We start from the raw sequence: 14,818 nt of genomic DNA, 5'->3' as shown, positions 1-14,818 counted from the left end.
GGCTGCAGTGTCCAAGCAAATCTTTCAAAAGCTCTACATAAATTGAAAGTCCTTGGGTCTCCTTCCCAGCAGACCTCCTGGGATGGAAACAGGGACAGCTGTGGGCATGGCATCAATACTTCAACAGAGAGGAAAAAATGAGCAGGATGTTTAAAAAAAAAATTTAAAATTGAAACCGTTTTTCATATATGGTTCATATTAAGGCTCTTGTGGCTCTAAGAGTATAAAAGCTCCCTCAGAAGTATCACACCATTGCTGAGCAGAGCAAACCAATTCATGTGATGGGTCAGCAGTGTTGGGTGTTTTCACCACAGAGCAGTAAATGCCAATAATTGCCTAAATTCTCTGGACAGCTTAATAACATTCCAGGTGGGATACAGCCCCTATTTCAGAGCTTAATGCAAACACTGTCAATGTAAAGATTTTGTCTGTTTGCATGTGGAAATGCCAAATCTAAGATGAGCTTCATCCCAGCAGTGCCAAATCAGTCTGGTAGTGGTGAGATTTGGGAGATACATAAAATATTCCCTGCAGAGTTATTTAGATCAGCATCATGTTAAAATTGGCAGCCACAGCTGATCCTGGGCAGAATGTCTTTCTTGGGTGAGGAGAACTTTAAAAAAAGTTGAGCTGGAAAAGGCTATTTTTGTTGGAAAAGCCACACGGTGCTGTTATTGAAGGAGTTCCCGTGGAAACACTGCTGCTTGCACAAGAGCAGGACACATGCATTGCTTCAAAATTAACATATATATTAATGGCACATTAAGGAATTTCATAATCGTATGACACAAAGAGAGTTCTCAGCACAGCGCTCATGCAATCTATTAATGGGCAATGTCTGCAGGGAGCTGGGAGCTAACAACACCCTGCCTCCCCACATGGCTGCTGCTGAGTCCTTTCCAGGCCATACAACTGGTGGGGTTGGTGTTATCTCCCTTGTTTTGCATGTGGGGAAAACAGAAGTCCAGTAGGGTTCAGGCAGTTGGCTGAGATTGAACATTAAGGCAGTGCCAGGGGTGGAAATACTGGGCCTGAGGTCGTGTTTCCCCAAAATCTACACCTAAGTGAACAGAACTTCATTCTTTTGGTGCTTTATGGGACAGAGTAAAGTTGGTGAGAATGTGACAATATTCCCATCAGCCCAGAGCTGTTTCCTCTGCTGGTGGGAATGATACCCCCGCCCACGTGTGAAGGGAAGAAAGGGCTGTGTTGCTTTTTGCCTATTGACTTTTATAACTGGCATTGGAATGAGATTAGGAAGCCCCAGCGTCCCTGTGGAACACAGCAACACCACATTCCCCAGTGACAGGGGCTGTAGGGAACTCAGAGAAGAATCCATGGGTGATGAAACCAGAGGTGGGTGATAACCAAAGCTTTGACTCCAAATTTTAGATTGAGGGAGGGTTCTCCATCTGGATCCCTAAACTTCCCACTTGGATCCCTAAATTTCCCACCTGGATCCCTAAATCAGAGCATTTCCAGGGGCATGTTTGTAGTTCTGGACTGGAGCTGTTTGGAACAGTTGTCCTGTTTAGAACAGTTGTAACATTTCTGCCCATAAGGGCATTAATTCACAATTAATGCTGAATTTGAGCACCGTAGAAACTTAATTCCATCCACTATGACTAATTAGGGCCTTACCTCCACCCAAAGTCCAATCTAAATTTGTCTGGAGATGTGGAAACCGTGTGTCCTTGGCTGACTTCCTATCAGAATGGAAAAAAATCACACAGATCAATGTTGGACATGAATGAGGGTTTGCATTTGGAGATCACTGAATCATGGAATTCCAGAATGGTTTGGGTTGGAATCTCATCCAGTTACAGCCATGGGCAGGTATCATGGTATCCCGCAGTGGTGGGGAGGAGGAGAGAGATCCAGCAGGCAGGAATTGTGCAGCAAGATTGATTCATTTAATTATTTTACAACTCTTTTATCGACTTTTTTCTTCATAGTCTAATTGGTCAAAGGATCAGCCACCCCTTGGAGTGATTGGCTAAAATCCTAAAACATCCACTGTCAAAATATTTTTCTACTGTACCATAAACAAAGCTCTGCAAGGTCGCAGGTGTTCATAGCTTATAGAACTCTGCTGATATCTTCTGTGAGAGAGAAAAGTATCCACGAGACTGGAAAGAAGCAAGAGAAATTCTTGCTAGCAGCATATTTGTATCCACAGGCAGGGACACCTTTCACTATCCCACGTTGCTCCAAACCCCATCCAACCTGGCTTTGGACACTTCCAGGGATGGGGCAGCCTCAGCTCCTCTGAGCAAGAGGAGGTCAGGACAGCTAGAGCTCACCAGCTGGAATTTCTGTCTCATCCTTCTGTCAGGGCTTTGCTATGGACAGCCTGGTATCTGGGAAAACGTTGTCATCACTTTTCTGGACCATACCTGGTTTCAAGCCTCCAACGTGCTTTGCAACTCTGAGGCTGACATTTTGCTCATGGAACTGCCTTTTCTGGATGTGTCCATTTGGGGACTGCCCATCCTTGAGACATTTTTCATCTTGTTTTTGAGATTAGATGAATTCCTGTAAGAGTGAAACTCACTTTGTGTTTCAGCTGAAAAACCCCAATACGCCACCGACCCTGGAATGAAGACACTGGGTCCTGGCTCCCATCAATCAGTTTGCTGGGAGACTGGGGTGTAACTGATGGGAGCATCCACCTCCCCATGTCCATATGGGACACTCACAGCTGCAGGAAGAGGTGGAGATGGAGCCATGACTGAGGGTTCTTACAACATCTTCAGCTCATGACTGACTTTATATAATACGGAGAGTCCTGAAGTCAAGGAAGCTGCTTTGGGAATGAAGTTGCCAGCGCTGGTTTTTATGTTGCAGAATGGCTGGCAGTGAAAAGTTTCTGTAACCTGGAAATCCAGCTGTGTATTTTCCCCCATGCAAAAAGTGAAAGCTTAGCTGTCCTCGATTCATTCTCTTTTGGTTAAGATTGGATCTGTGAGGTGACATGGGTGTGCTGTTACTTGATGTGAAGAGGATAAAAATAGCCATGCCCTGTGCTCATGGAAGCTGTGACATAATCAGCTTATTCAAACAAAAAGATCAGGTTTGGAGGAAATCCTCTTCCAGGGTGCTCTAGATTCTGTTAACAGGGTTTCAGCTTCCTGGAATAATACTGGGATGTGCATTTTGCTCGGCTTTGTTCCCTCTATGTGTCTCTCCTCCTTACCCCAGCCACCAGAGCTGGGTTAAGACCACTGATCTAATTGGCAACCACAAAGGACAAGCAGGCTGTGAACAAAACCTGCTCGTGTATCAGTTGCATCCTTCTAAATTGCATTGTTTGTGCAGCTGCTCAGCCAAATCATCCACAGAGTTTATTTTTGTCCATAGAGGAAACAGAGATGGGTTTTCTCTGTGTTAGGGCAGATGCAAGATCAAAGAATCATATATGCAGCTCAGAGAGACCAAGCTCTCTGCTGAATGTGTCCTGATGGGGGAAAAATTAATAATAAAGCAACCCCTGAGATTGTAAGCCACAGCTCTAAGAGGCAGAGGCTTTGCCTCTATGACAGGTCTGTTTCAGGTTAACACTGGTACTTGCTGAAGTCCCCCTTTCATTTCAGTTGGGAAGAAAAGAGAGAGATGTCTGTGTATTTTAAACACTGATCCACTATTCTCCTGAGAAGGAAAAAGCATTTTCCAAACGATCCATCAGGCAAAATTTACACAGTCTGGTGTTGAGAAACAATTGCACTCTCTTTCTTCCCATGTGTCACTCAGCAACATGTTTTAGAGGCTCGGGGCAGGAAGAGGTAGTGATATTTATGGCCAGCTTTCTGCTGGAGCTCACACAAGGGTGGGCTTGAGAAACCTGAAAAGTGCTTTTGTGTGCATGGCCAGTCAGCTGGCCAAGGCTGGTGTTTGCTTATGGATGCAGTGACAATAATTAACAGAGCAGGAAGTGAGGGACTGATTGATTTATGCACCCATGGCATTATGTGTTTGAACTTGGACAGAAACTGTGAAATCCTGAGAGAAGGCACAATCATTTGTCAGATGTGTGAGGATATAAGAATGGCCATAATGTGTTGGCCCAAGGTCCATATAGACTCAAAGCTTTGGCAGTGGCCAGGGAGAGATGCTCAGGGAGCAGAACAGAGCACAGGACAGGACTTACCCTTTTATCAAACTCCACCCTCTCAGCTAGGATGAGCTGTTTCTCCATCAAAGTCCAAATCTTGCTCCTTGACCAGTGACACCATCCAGACAGAGGAGTCGGTCTGGCCTCTCCCAGTGTCCCACTATGTCTGGTCATGTCTGTCATTGGTAAACTGTTGCAACTTAAGCTGAGACACCCTGAGAGTTTTGGCATCTCAGTGCCAATTTCCTCCTCCATCCCCAATAGCCAAGACCAGAAACTTCCTGTAAATCCACTCCTTAGAGCTGTTCCATTCTCTCATCCTTTGGCTGCTCCACTTGTGAAGTCTGGGTGCAGTGGGTGATGAGCTCTGGTGCTGACCCTTCTCAGTGATGGAGGGAACTCTTGGCTGAAGTATTTAACATGACTCCGTTCAAAAGAAAGAGTTACAAGCTGAAGTTGGCTTAGTGGAGCCGAAGTGTCCCTTGGTGCAGATCTGGGCAGGCAGCTGGTGGATTGTATCCCAGGAACTTCCCTGCACTGCAGGAGTGCTGTTGTTTATGGAGATGTGCTGGTGTTTCCTTCTCTGGGATTGATGTGGTCTGGGCTTAGAATTCCCTCTGAGTCCAAGCAATAAGGGTCTGGAATGGAGGTTCCCTTCCAAACCTGCCTTCCCTGGGGAGCTGTTTGCAGTCATGATGGCCTTGGGCCCATGTATCCAATAAATATTAGGGCAGATCTGCTTGTGTTCAGAGCACCTCCTTTCCCACTGAGTAGAATTTAAAGGAATCATTTGCTAAAGATGAGGAGTCTCAGACAGAGTTCCTTTTGCTTAGCCATTGACAATGAGCAGGGCCTCTCTGAGTCATGCTCAGTTTGGCTGAAGGGGGTGGGTTTGAGTCAACGGGGGCTCCCATCAAAAAGGCAGGTTGTCCTTTGAGTACGTGAAGCAGAATAATTCAAAGTACAGAAGTGGTGTCTGTTCTGATTCATTTTCTGCTGATGAAGCCACAGTGCCATTACATTTGCCACAATGAATTTCTTGAGTGCTGGCCAAATAGATTCTCTAAATGCTTCTTTAAAACAAAATAAATCTTCTTTATATATAAATTTTCCTCTTCACTGAGGATCTGACAAGGTCCTGGCACACTCCTCTGCTTCACTGACAGCCTGGAAGAAAGGCTGCTGTGTGCAGGGACAGCAGCCTATCACACCAGGTGGTGCTGGCTCGTGTCTTTCCAGCAACTGGGAATAAACTCGGCAGCTGGGCATTGTTATCCCAGGATATCCCAGTGACCGCCCCAGGACACCACAGCCAGGCCTTCCCACTCCAGCTTCAAGGTGCATTACTACCTCCTCCCCCGCTGAACGCCCCTGAACAAAGCCAGTTTGTCAGAATGGTGATCACCAGCCCTGCCAGAAGATCCCTGGTGCCATCCTTCAGGGATCTGACATTCCTGGAGACACTGATGCTCTAGGTGAGTTTTGGATTGTGTTTTTAAGATGGATAATTGCCCCACATCCAGCCCTGTCCAAGGCCGTGTTCCTGTGGCAACAGGGAGCGAGACAAGTCTTGTTCAGGGAGGCTCCCAGGCTTCTCAGCTGTTTAAGGCCAATTACTTACTTAAACATACAAAAAAGCACGATATGAATATCAACTATCATTAATAAGTAAGGATTAATTATTTTTCTGTTGGTTTTTGTGGAGACCTGCAGCATGCACGCCTTGCATCATTCAAACTTATTAATTGCTGTTACTATGGAGAAGTTATACAGCAACTGCTAATGGGGACAGACTTGAAAAGGAAAACCTGGATCCTACAGCTCCAAGAGCTGAGGAAATTTCCCCTGTGGCTTTGAAATTGGGCTGAACTCAGCCACAGCTCCAAGTGTCCCAGACCACAGGGAATGGAAGCTGGAGCTGTGTCCAGCACCAGTCATCCCTGGGGAGTTGGACTGGGATTTGCAGAGTGGGAGATGCTTTGAGGGGGAGCATCTTTTAAGTCATCCTCTAGCAACATCAGTGTGTTTGTTTGCAACAGATTTAGCTAAAAACCTGCTCCCCCCAAAAAAGTGATTGAAGAGAAAAGGAACTGTTCTCTTAGGGAAGTTTAAACATGACTCCTGGATGAGCCCACATTTTCTCCCATCTGAAAATCTGAGGTCAAAAATTGCCATTTGATCAGATGCCAATTTTTTTGCCCACTCCCACTTGGCTCATATGGAGGTATGGACCCCTGAAGAACTGGCCTTCAGTCAGAATGCCTAAAAAAAGGTTCATTTTAGCTGTGCTAAAATTAGCTGCACTAATATCCTTTTTTTTGTTTTGTTTTCTGTTTTCTTTCTGTGGGCACATGCGGGTGAAATCCTGGCTCCACTGAAGCTGATGGGCATTTTGCCATGGACATCAGTTAGGTCTGGATTTTTTCACAATGAACAGAAGCCATTTGCTACACTTTTTGCTGTGTTGCTGAGTTGCATTTAATGTCTGCAAGACTCATGGTCCTTGTCAGATTAATAGAGTTACTGAAGTGGCAAAAGAGTCTGGTGTGAATGTACCTGCAGTCTTTGGTTGAGGAGCAGTTAAACTTTGCTCCAAGGAACCTCACTGGTGCTATTTTGGAGTACCAGCAGTGTCTGTTGTATTCCAGCTCTGCACTTAAGATTTCAGGGTTGATTGCTCTGCTTTCCTGTAGCTTCTGTGACACAATTCCTATGGAAATTTTGTCTGTGTGCATTTGGGCTGAGTCTTGAAACTATTTCTGGAAGCTTTCAGAATGTCCCAGAAGTGCCCTTCGCCTCTGCTCTTATGCAGAGACTTAACAACTTTGGATACAACTGATTTCCACACGTATCCAAAGAAAGAGAGCAAGTAGAAAAAGAAACCAAACCAGAGACAATTCTCCTCTCCCAAAACAGGGCTAACTCTGTCACTGAGCTTTGAGGTGCTGGAGAAGAAGAATGGCAACAAAGAGCATTTTCAAGTACTCCCAGTTCCAGGATTTCCATTTAATATCCAATAGTCACAGAAAAATCTGCTTATAGAGCTGAGCTCTGGCACTTGTAAAGGCTCAGAGGATTATCTGCAGGTTTTCCAGCTCTTCCAATACTGAAAGAGGTATAGGAAATGTAAAAGAGTATCTGAGGGTTGTCTTACAGAAAGGCTGGAAAGGATGAGAAGAGAATCAATGCTTGAACTAGTTGATACAAAGGGTTTCTGACAAATTACCTGTCTCCACCTCTCTGGCCAAGCTTTGTTTCTAGGGGTGCTAGAAACATCTAATTCCATTCTTAGGTACCACCTCTAGGCTCCATTGCCTTGCTCAGGGACAGCTTAGGGAGGCTTTGTTGCTGTGGCTGGACTTCCAGCTCCGAAGGACCGTCTGTGCCAGTGTGTCCCAAGGGCTGCTCCGTGCACATACACGGACTCACGGCTGGGAAGTGCCAAGCTGCCAGCACAGTGATCACAGCCTCGTTAGCGCACCTCTTCCCAGGCCATAATTGGTTCAGGAGCAGTCATCCCCTGGCATGGCTCTGCTGCTTCCCATTCTGGTGACAGTGGAGGGATCTGTTCCCACCATGCTGCATGGCAGAAACATCACCCAGGTCCTTTTTTAAAACTTGGGATTCAAGTGCTCATGACAGTGCTCCTGTGGGCCAAACATCTTGGAAAGGGCTGGATCAAGGATGTCTGGGACACATGGAAATTCCCCTCAACCCTCTCCTAAGCACTTGTTCCTGAGAGGATATGAATTTTTCTGATACATGCACAGCCTGTTGCTGTTCTTCCCTTTCCTCTTGCCTTTATTTATGTCTGTCTCAGGGTGCTTGGTGGAGCACAGCACTGGTCTTGGGAAGAATCCAATGCCTTCTAATAACTTCTAATAGTTAATAAGGAAGAGTCTCCCATGTCTGGGGAACTTCTCAGTACCTAAGCCTGGTATAAATGGAGCAGAGAAGGTTTAAATCCAATGTCACCAAAAATAGATGGGGTAAGGTCTAACCTGAGTGCAAGAATTGCTTTCCTGCACTCAGTGGGGTTTCTAATAGACAAGAGGGGTGCTGCAGGTCCATGTGCTGCCTGAGGAAGCTCAGCAGAGGTACACAGCCCTTGCACAAGGGTCAGGTTTTGTCTCTGGTCAGCTTTTGGCAGCTCTGGCAACCATGAGGCAAAGTAGCCCATTCTGACTGAGGGGATGTCCTGTGTCCTGCAGCACACTGTGAGTACCTGGATGTTGTCTTTAAGCACTTGTTTAAAGCACTTGGCTCCTGGGCTACAGTGAGTTCCTGGACTGTACCAGGTCCCTGCTCAGCGCTGGATGCGGTGGTAAAGTCCAGCTGAGATCCATGGAATTGGTATGGTTGGAAAAGCTCTGCTTTTTGGGATCTGTGGTGGAAAAAGTCAATGTAATGCCCTCCCCACTAAACAAACTGTGTGTAGTTGAACTAAAATTCTCAACGTTTCCATGCTTCTTTTATTTTCCTTGCTCCACTCAGGGTTTGCTTATTCCTTTCAGTAGGCTGCCTCCTCCTTCAGCAAAATACAATTCTTTCCTAAATGAACTCAACTCCTTCTTGGTTCCCTTTGTTTTGACACTCAGGAGGTGAGAGATTTATAGACCTTCCTGAGTCATAAATTCATTTTCTTTCATTATTTACCTTTCACTGCAGCCCATTCTGAGTGAGATTTCATTCCGCCTCTGAGCAGGGCTGTCCTGCCAAGAGGAGCTGATCCATAAATCTTTCCTTCCTCTTTCTTTCTTGCCTTCCAAAACAACATTTGGAAACTGAGTTTCCCTGGGAGGAAAACTGTTCTTCCATTGCCGGCAGTCAAACCGCGCAATTAATTAGTGCTTTCCCTTTTCCTTCTATTCTGTGTCTGCTGGGCTTGAAATTAAGCCAGGGAGGAGGGAAGGAGGGGGTAAATAAGGGGAAAAGATTTGTTTGAAGTATTTATTTTTAATTACAACTTCTGCAAGGTGATCTGGTGCAGTGGTGGTGTATCCACTGTGTCTTACGTTGTGGTCAGAAGAAGTTTAAAATAAGTTTCTTAGAAATGTCCCAGCAGATGGGTAGAGATGGCTTCAGGTTGGTCTTCTTGATGTAACATCTTCTTGGTCTTGCTGATGAAAACAAACGAGAAGAAAAATCTTTGGATGCATCAAATCATGATACATTTGTAGCAGAAATACTTGACATATAATTAGGAAACAGGAGTCCAGACTTCTCCCAGACCTGTGTGGCTTGAGTAAGCCAATTCATGCCAAGGTGGAGTGGGCAGTGCTTACTGCAGACCTGTTATTCACTGTACAGTGGCTGCCAACACTGATTTAAATAGCAAAGCAAAATGTTTTCAGATCATAGAAAATGCTCTGCAGATCCAGTATCTATTTTATTTTTAGCCCTTGGTTAGTTCTAGCAAGAGTGGCCAGATGTTTGCTTTCTGGGGTGGACAGAAATAAGAGCTTTCTTGCTGCTTGAGATTATTCAAATCCTTAGAAAAGAACTACAGGAAAAATTCTGTTGTTTAGGCAGCACTCCTTCAGTTGTGCATGGTATGAAATATGGAATTATGCTTCTCAAGTATGTGAGAAGTATTCAGCAGCAGAGTGAGGCCGAGACTACCCTAGGCTTTGAGGTGATTAAGATTATTCTAGTAGATAAAACTGGGACTTTTCTGTAGAAAGCCACATAGTAGGGGACCACTGTCCCTGTGAAGAGCAGTGAGATCTCCTGAATCCTAAACCACTGGTGATTTCACCATTGGAGTGTGGGTCCTCTTGACAGTTTTAGATGGAAATAGTAAAATGCTTTAGGTGTGTTTCTGGGGTAGAAAATTCCTCATTTCCTGGCTTATGTGGGCAGCTTTTGGGTTTTCATGTGCAAAAGAGCAGTGGTTCAGAAAAGGTGCTCACACATCAGCACAGGTGAGAACGCATTCAGTGGAACCATTGTGAAAGGCAGGAATGGAAAAGAAAGAGCTCTTCACTGCCGTTCATCCCAATCTGGGAGACAGTGCATGTTCACAACAGTGCTGAGCAGACAAGAGCTGCTTGCCAACATTTAATTTGTTGAAGATCAGGAAATTATGCCATTATTACAATACCATGTCAGTCTAGAAGTACCTTTGAGCTCTGGGGGATGTGAAGTTTAGATCTTGCCTCAGATTTCGTGGTGTTTGGAAGGCAAGGCTTTATCAGGGTGAGAACTGTACGGATGGTTTAAGGGGAGTCGTTAGCAGTGTACCTAGAGACAATGGACTGGTTCAGCTTCAGCTGCTTTGAACTTTGGGACAACTAGATCTAGAGCAGGACACTGAACTTGGGCTTTTTTCTCTGGGATCTGAAAGCTGACTTGTGCAATGCAGAGGTCAGTTATTTCTGGTTTGCTCTGCATGCAAGGGGCTGCTAAAGCACTGCCCCCTTTCTGACCTGTAGCTTTCCCCCCAAAATATCTGCAGCCTTGAACCCCATGCCTTTTCTAGATGCCATCCTTATTCCTTACTCCATGCCACAACCATCCTGTGTCCTCACCAAGCTGAGGGCACAAAGCTGAGCAGTCTTGTATAAGCTGGGCTGATCATGATGCTTTCATTACTTATGATGGTTTCTAAAAGCACTGTCACAACTGTTGGTGTCAAACCATAAGCAAAGGTTACTCTTACAAGCAAAAATGATAAGCAAATACATGACACTTAGTGTCAACAGCCTCACAAATCTGTTCAGCACCTGGAGCTCGAATCAGCTTGGCAGTTGTGAACCACAACTTGTGCAGAAGCAGCATCGCGGTTTCAGAAGGGCTGTAAATAAATTTGTGTCCTGACGTGAGCACCAGAAATAAGCATGTGCTGAGCTTTTCTGACTGTTTGGTCAGGGCACAGCTGCTGGCTGCTGAACATTTTGGAAAATGTATCCCCTCATTCAGGTGCTCAGCACTTGAAAACACAGACCCAAACAACTCTGGTGTCATCTGCTTCTCTAATAACCACTGTTGTACCCTGCAAAAATAGCCAAGGCCTTGCTGCTGATCTGGGACAGCAGTTCCTTTAATCCTGATCTTACTTGACTGTAGATACAAAAATGCTGCTAGAAAGGATTTTCTTGCTATTTTCTAAGTCCTTGAGAGACTTTTCTCTCACAGAAGAAGTAGCAGAGTTCTGTAAACGACCAAGCCACCTGCAACCTTGAAAAGTCTTGTTTATAGTACAGTAGAAAAATATTTTGACAATGGATGTTTTAGGATTTTAGCCAATCACCCCAAGGGGTGGCTGAATCTTTGTCCAATTAGACAGTGAAGAAAAAAGTCTATAAAAGAGTTTGTAAAATAATTAAATAAATCAATCTTGCTGCACAATTCCTGCCTGCTGGATCTTCTCTCTTCTCCTCCCTATGGCTGCGGGACACAGTGATATACCCTAGGGCCTAGGCCTGCAGTAATACTTGACTATTAGAAAAATAGCCTGAAGAGACTTTTCTCTGTTTGATGAAGGCAGATCTTAAGCTCTGGGACGATTGTAACCATCCTCCCCTGCCTTGAAACCGTCCCATGTGCTGCTGCCATGCCATACAGGAAAGCAAATATCCCTGGTTGCTCTGATATCAAATAACTTTGCTGACCTCCCTTGAAGAGAGTTCCCTGTAAAAATCCTTTCATCCAGAGGTTTCAGTCACTTGGAGTCTTGCAGGGGCTTCTGAGCTCTGGTGATGTATTATTCATGAGTAATTTTGTGCTTTATGGAGAGCCCTGCTGGAAATATCTGGAGGTACAAAAGTACTGATTAACCAGTGCTCTGGTGCCAAAAGCTACCCATGAGCGAGGGCAGGAATGGGCTATGGGATAAGGCCTGGAGGATGAACCTGTAGAGGAGCAGGAGCTCTGTTATGGGCAGGTTTGAACCATGACCGATAGCAGCGGGATAAGGGGAGGGAATAAGACTGGACCCACTCCTTTCTGGAGTAAGCTTATGGACTAAGAACGGGTATCAGTTTTCAGTCTCCTCATGCAGAACAGGGTGGAACTGGGATCCAAGAAGCCTCTCGGAGCCTGAGTGACCAAGAGCAGTTGTGTACAGGGGCTGAATCCCAGGACTGCTGCAAACGAAGACGTCAACACATGAACTCATGGCTCACCCAGGAACACCTCTGATGGTGGAGGTGGCCTCCATGTTCCTGCATAGGACTCTAGAAATGGAGGGACCCTTCGAGGAGGCAAGAGAGGATGATTTTTGGACAAATTTGGCTGAAAGAGAAGAAATCATCTGTTCTACGGGTGGGTCAGCAAGTTTTTGTTATCCCACAGTGTCAGAAATTAACAGTGGTGGGTTGACAAGGAGGACATAGGCTGTGGGAGCAGCATCTGCTTTACCTTCTGTGTAGCTGGGTGGTGTCAGAGGGTGCATAAATACCAGCACAGATTTAGTGTGTAAAGCAAAGGACAGCACACTCTGTCCTAATTTATGATCTTTGAGCAGCCACTGAAGTTGTACATCAAGGCAGAATTTCCACCAGGTTACTCGGTGGTGCTGTAGATCAGCAGAGTCTTCAGCTGGAAAAAATCCACAGAAAGGAAAGGTAGCTAAAGCTTGACACAAGCTAAAGGTTGGCTTGGCAATTCTGATCTCATCTCTCAAGTGCTTTCTTGGTGGTTTAAGTGGACAGCTTTACATTTAATGGCAATATTTTGATTTTTAGTGTTGCAGAGTTGTGGAGGAGAAAGCAAGTCTGAAGCCCCGGTCTGCCTAAACCCCAGTCTGTAGTCACAGCTGTCCTTACATCCCAGTCTGTTGGGATTTGGGGTTTTGACAATAGTTTTCCAAGCTTGCTTTGTAAGTAGCTGGATTTTGTACGACTTGCTGTGGTTGAGGAGAGAAGCGACGATCAACAACCTTTGTAGTTCTTTGCTGTACCTTGGGCACCAGAGCTCACCTAGGGCCTGGTTCCTGTGATCCCAACCCTACACTTGGGGAGAGGGCTGAGGAATACAGGTCACCAGCAGGCCAGCCTGGCAACTCCTTTCTTCCACTGTGCAGTTACTCACCCCAACACACTCACTGAGGTCTAGAGATCATTATTTTCATTAGTGGTGATTCATGTGAAGGGTTTCTCAATCAGGCCTGCTGGTGTAATATGTTCCTTTCTACGGTACTGTTTATCTAAAGATCTCCGAATACTTTGTGTACATTAAATTTTAATCCATGTTTTACTACCAGTGATGTAGGCAAGGAGGATTGTTTCCATATTGCAAATGAGGTAAACTGAGGTACAGAGCAAGCGACTTGCCCCAGACTCTGCAGGTTGTGTATCTCATCTTACAGTGAGTTTACGTTTCTCTTATGTAGCTCAATTTCCCTGCCCAGACTTTAAAGGAACATTCGATTTCCTGGGGCTAAGGCTGAGCAGGAATTTGCTATAGCTGTAAATCAGAAGGCCTGATGTGAATCAGAACTTCCTCTAGTGTTTGGGAATATTTGGATTTGTCATCCCAGAACAGCCCTGACCTGAAAGGATTGGAGCAGAACTGGTTTGTTTTTAGGGCTGGTATCAACTGGTTGTGTAAGATGCAAAGTTCAGTCAGTGAAGAACTCCTGGGATCTATGCATCCTCATCTTCCTGCATGGTCAGCGGGATCAGTGTGAGCAATGGAGGATGAAAGTGGTTCTGATGCAGTGGCCTGTTAGGGGATGGGATGAATTGGACTGAACTGGACTCTGTTGTCTGTTACCTGCAAGGAGAGGGGAGGTGACTGTCTCAAGTGAGCCCTGTCCCAGTTTCCCCAGGGAAACAAAGTTGGGAACAGAATGGGGATAGATTTCATCTTCTGCTTGGAGTCTAATCTCCTGCAGTAATTAGACAGATGATTTCAATGGTGTGTGCTATAATAGCTCCTAAAAAAGGAGTGGAAAGGCAGTCCTTCCTTTTCCTGTCCTAGGGTTAGGGTCAGGATCAGGATCAGGGTTAGGGTTAGGGTTCCCCAGCCCAAGGGAAGCTACGCAATTTGGGAGAAGGTAGCAGGTCCAAAGCATGGAATATTCTGCCTTGTGGTCCTTTAACAAGCAAATGGCAGACCCAGGAGAGCTATTCCTGTCTCCCTGCTCTCCCCAGCTCAAACACATCAGCACTGAACTGACCTTCATCCACCTCTGCTTCCTCCCTGCCAGGGTCCCCTTCTCTTCGGGCGTATCCTCTCATCTCCGTCATCACCCGGCAGCCGCCCGTGGTGCCCCAGCTGCTCCCAGCTGCCAGCAGCTCCCGGGTGCTGCCAGCCCAGTCCTGTGTGAGGGTCACAGGCACAGAGGGTTCCCCCAGCGAGGCCCAGGGCAGCAGCGAGTCGGAGGCAGAGCAGCCCCTGCCACGCTCAAAGAAGCCGCGCCGGAGTAGAACCATCTTCACCGAGATCCAGCTCATGGGCCTGGAGAAGAAGTTCCAGAAGCAGAAGTACCTCTCTACCCCTGACAGGTAGGTGGGTTGCTCACACCAGGAATAGGGATGAGCTCCAGCCCTGCTCAGCTGTTCCACACTGAACGTTCCCTGGCTGGGGGGTGCTGCCTATGGCTCCACTGAGGTGCCTCTGCCATTGGCCGCAGCCATGGGCAGGTAACCAGATGCAGTTTCAAGGCTTCTTTTCCTGGGATCAAAGGTGACACAAATAGGTCATATCAATGGAAATGCCAGATGATGATACACGTGCCTGGGAGCAGGTCTCCAGGCTCAG

General features: G+C 46.0%; 1 protein-coding gene across 1 annotated transcript in view; it reads left to right on the top strand.

Moving 5' to 3' along the window:
- The window catches only part of BARX2 (BARX homeobox 2), a 32,796-nt gene that overhangs the window by 14,677 nt on the left and 3,301 nt on the right, over positions 1 to 14,818 (top strand). Inside the window, exon 2 of the mRNA XM_008636877.2 lies at positions 14,265 to 14,562. Within this exon, the coding sequence (XP_008635099.1) occupies positions 14,265 to 14,562 (298 nt within the window). The remainder of the gene's footprint in view (positions 1 to 14,264; positions 14,563 to 14,818) is intronic.

Source organism: Corvus brachyrhynchos, unplaced genomic scaffold (genome assembly GCF_000691975.1).
Source record: "Corvus brachyrhynchos isolate BGI_N302 unplaced genomic scaffold, ASM69197v1 scaffold46, whole genome shotgun sequence".
NCBI classification, from domain to species: domain Eukaryota; kingdom Metazoa; phylum Chordata; class Aves; order Passeriformes; family Corvidae; genus Corvus; species Corvus brachyrhynchos.
This window is presented reverse-complemented; position numbering and strand designations above follow the sequence as displayed.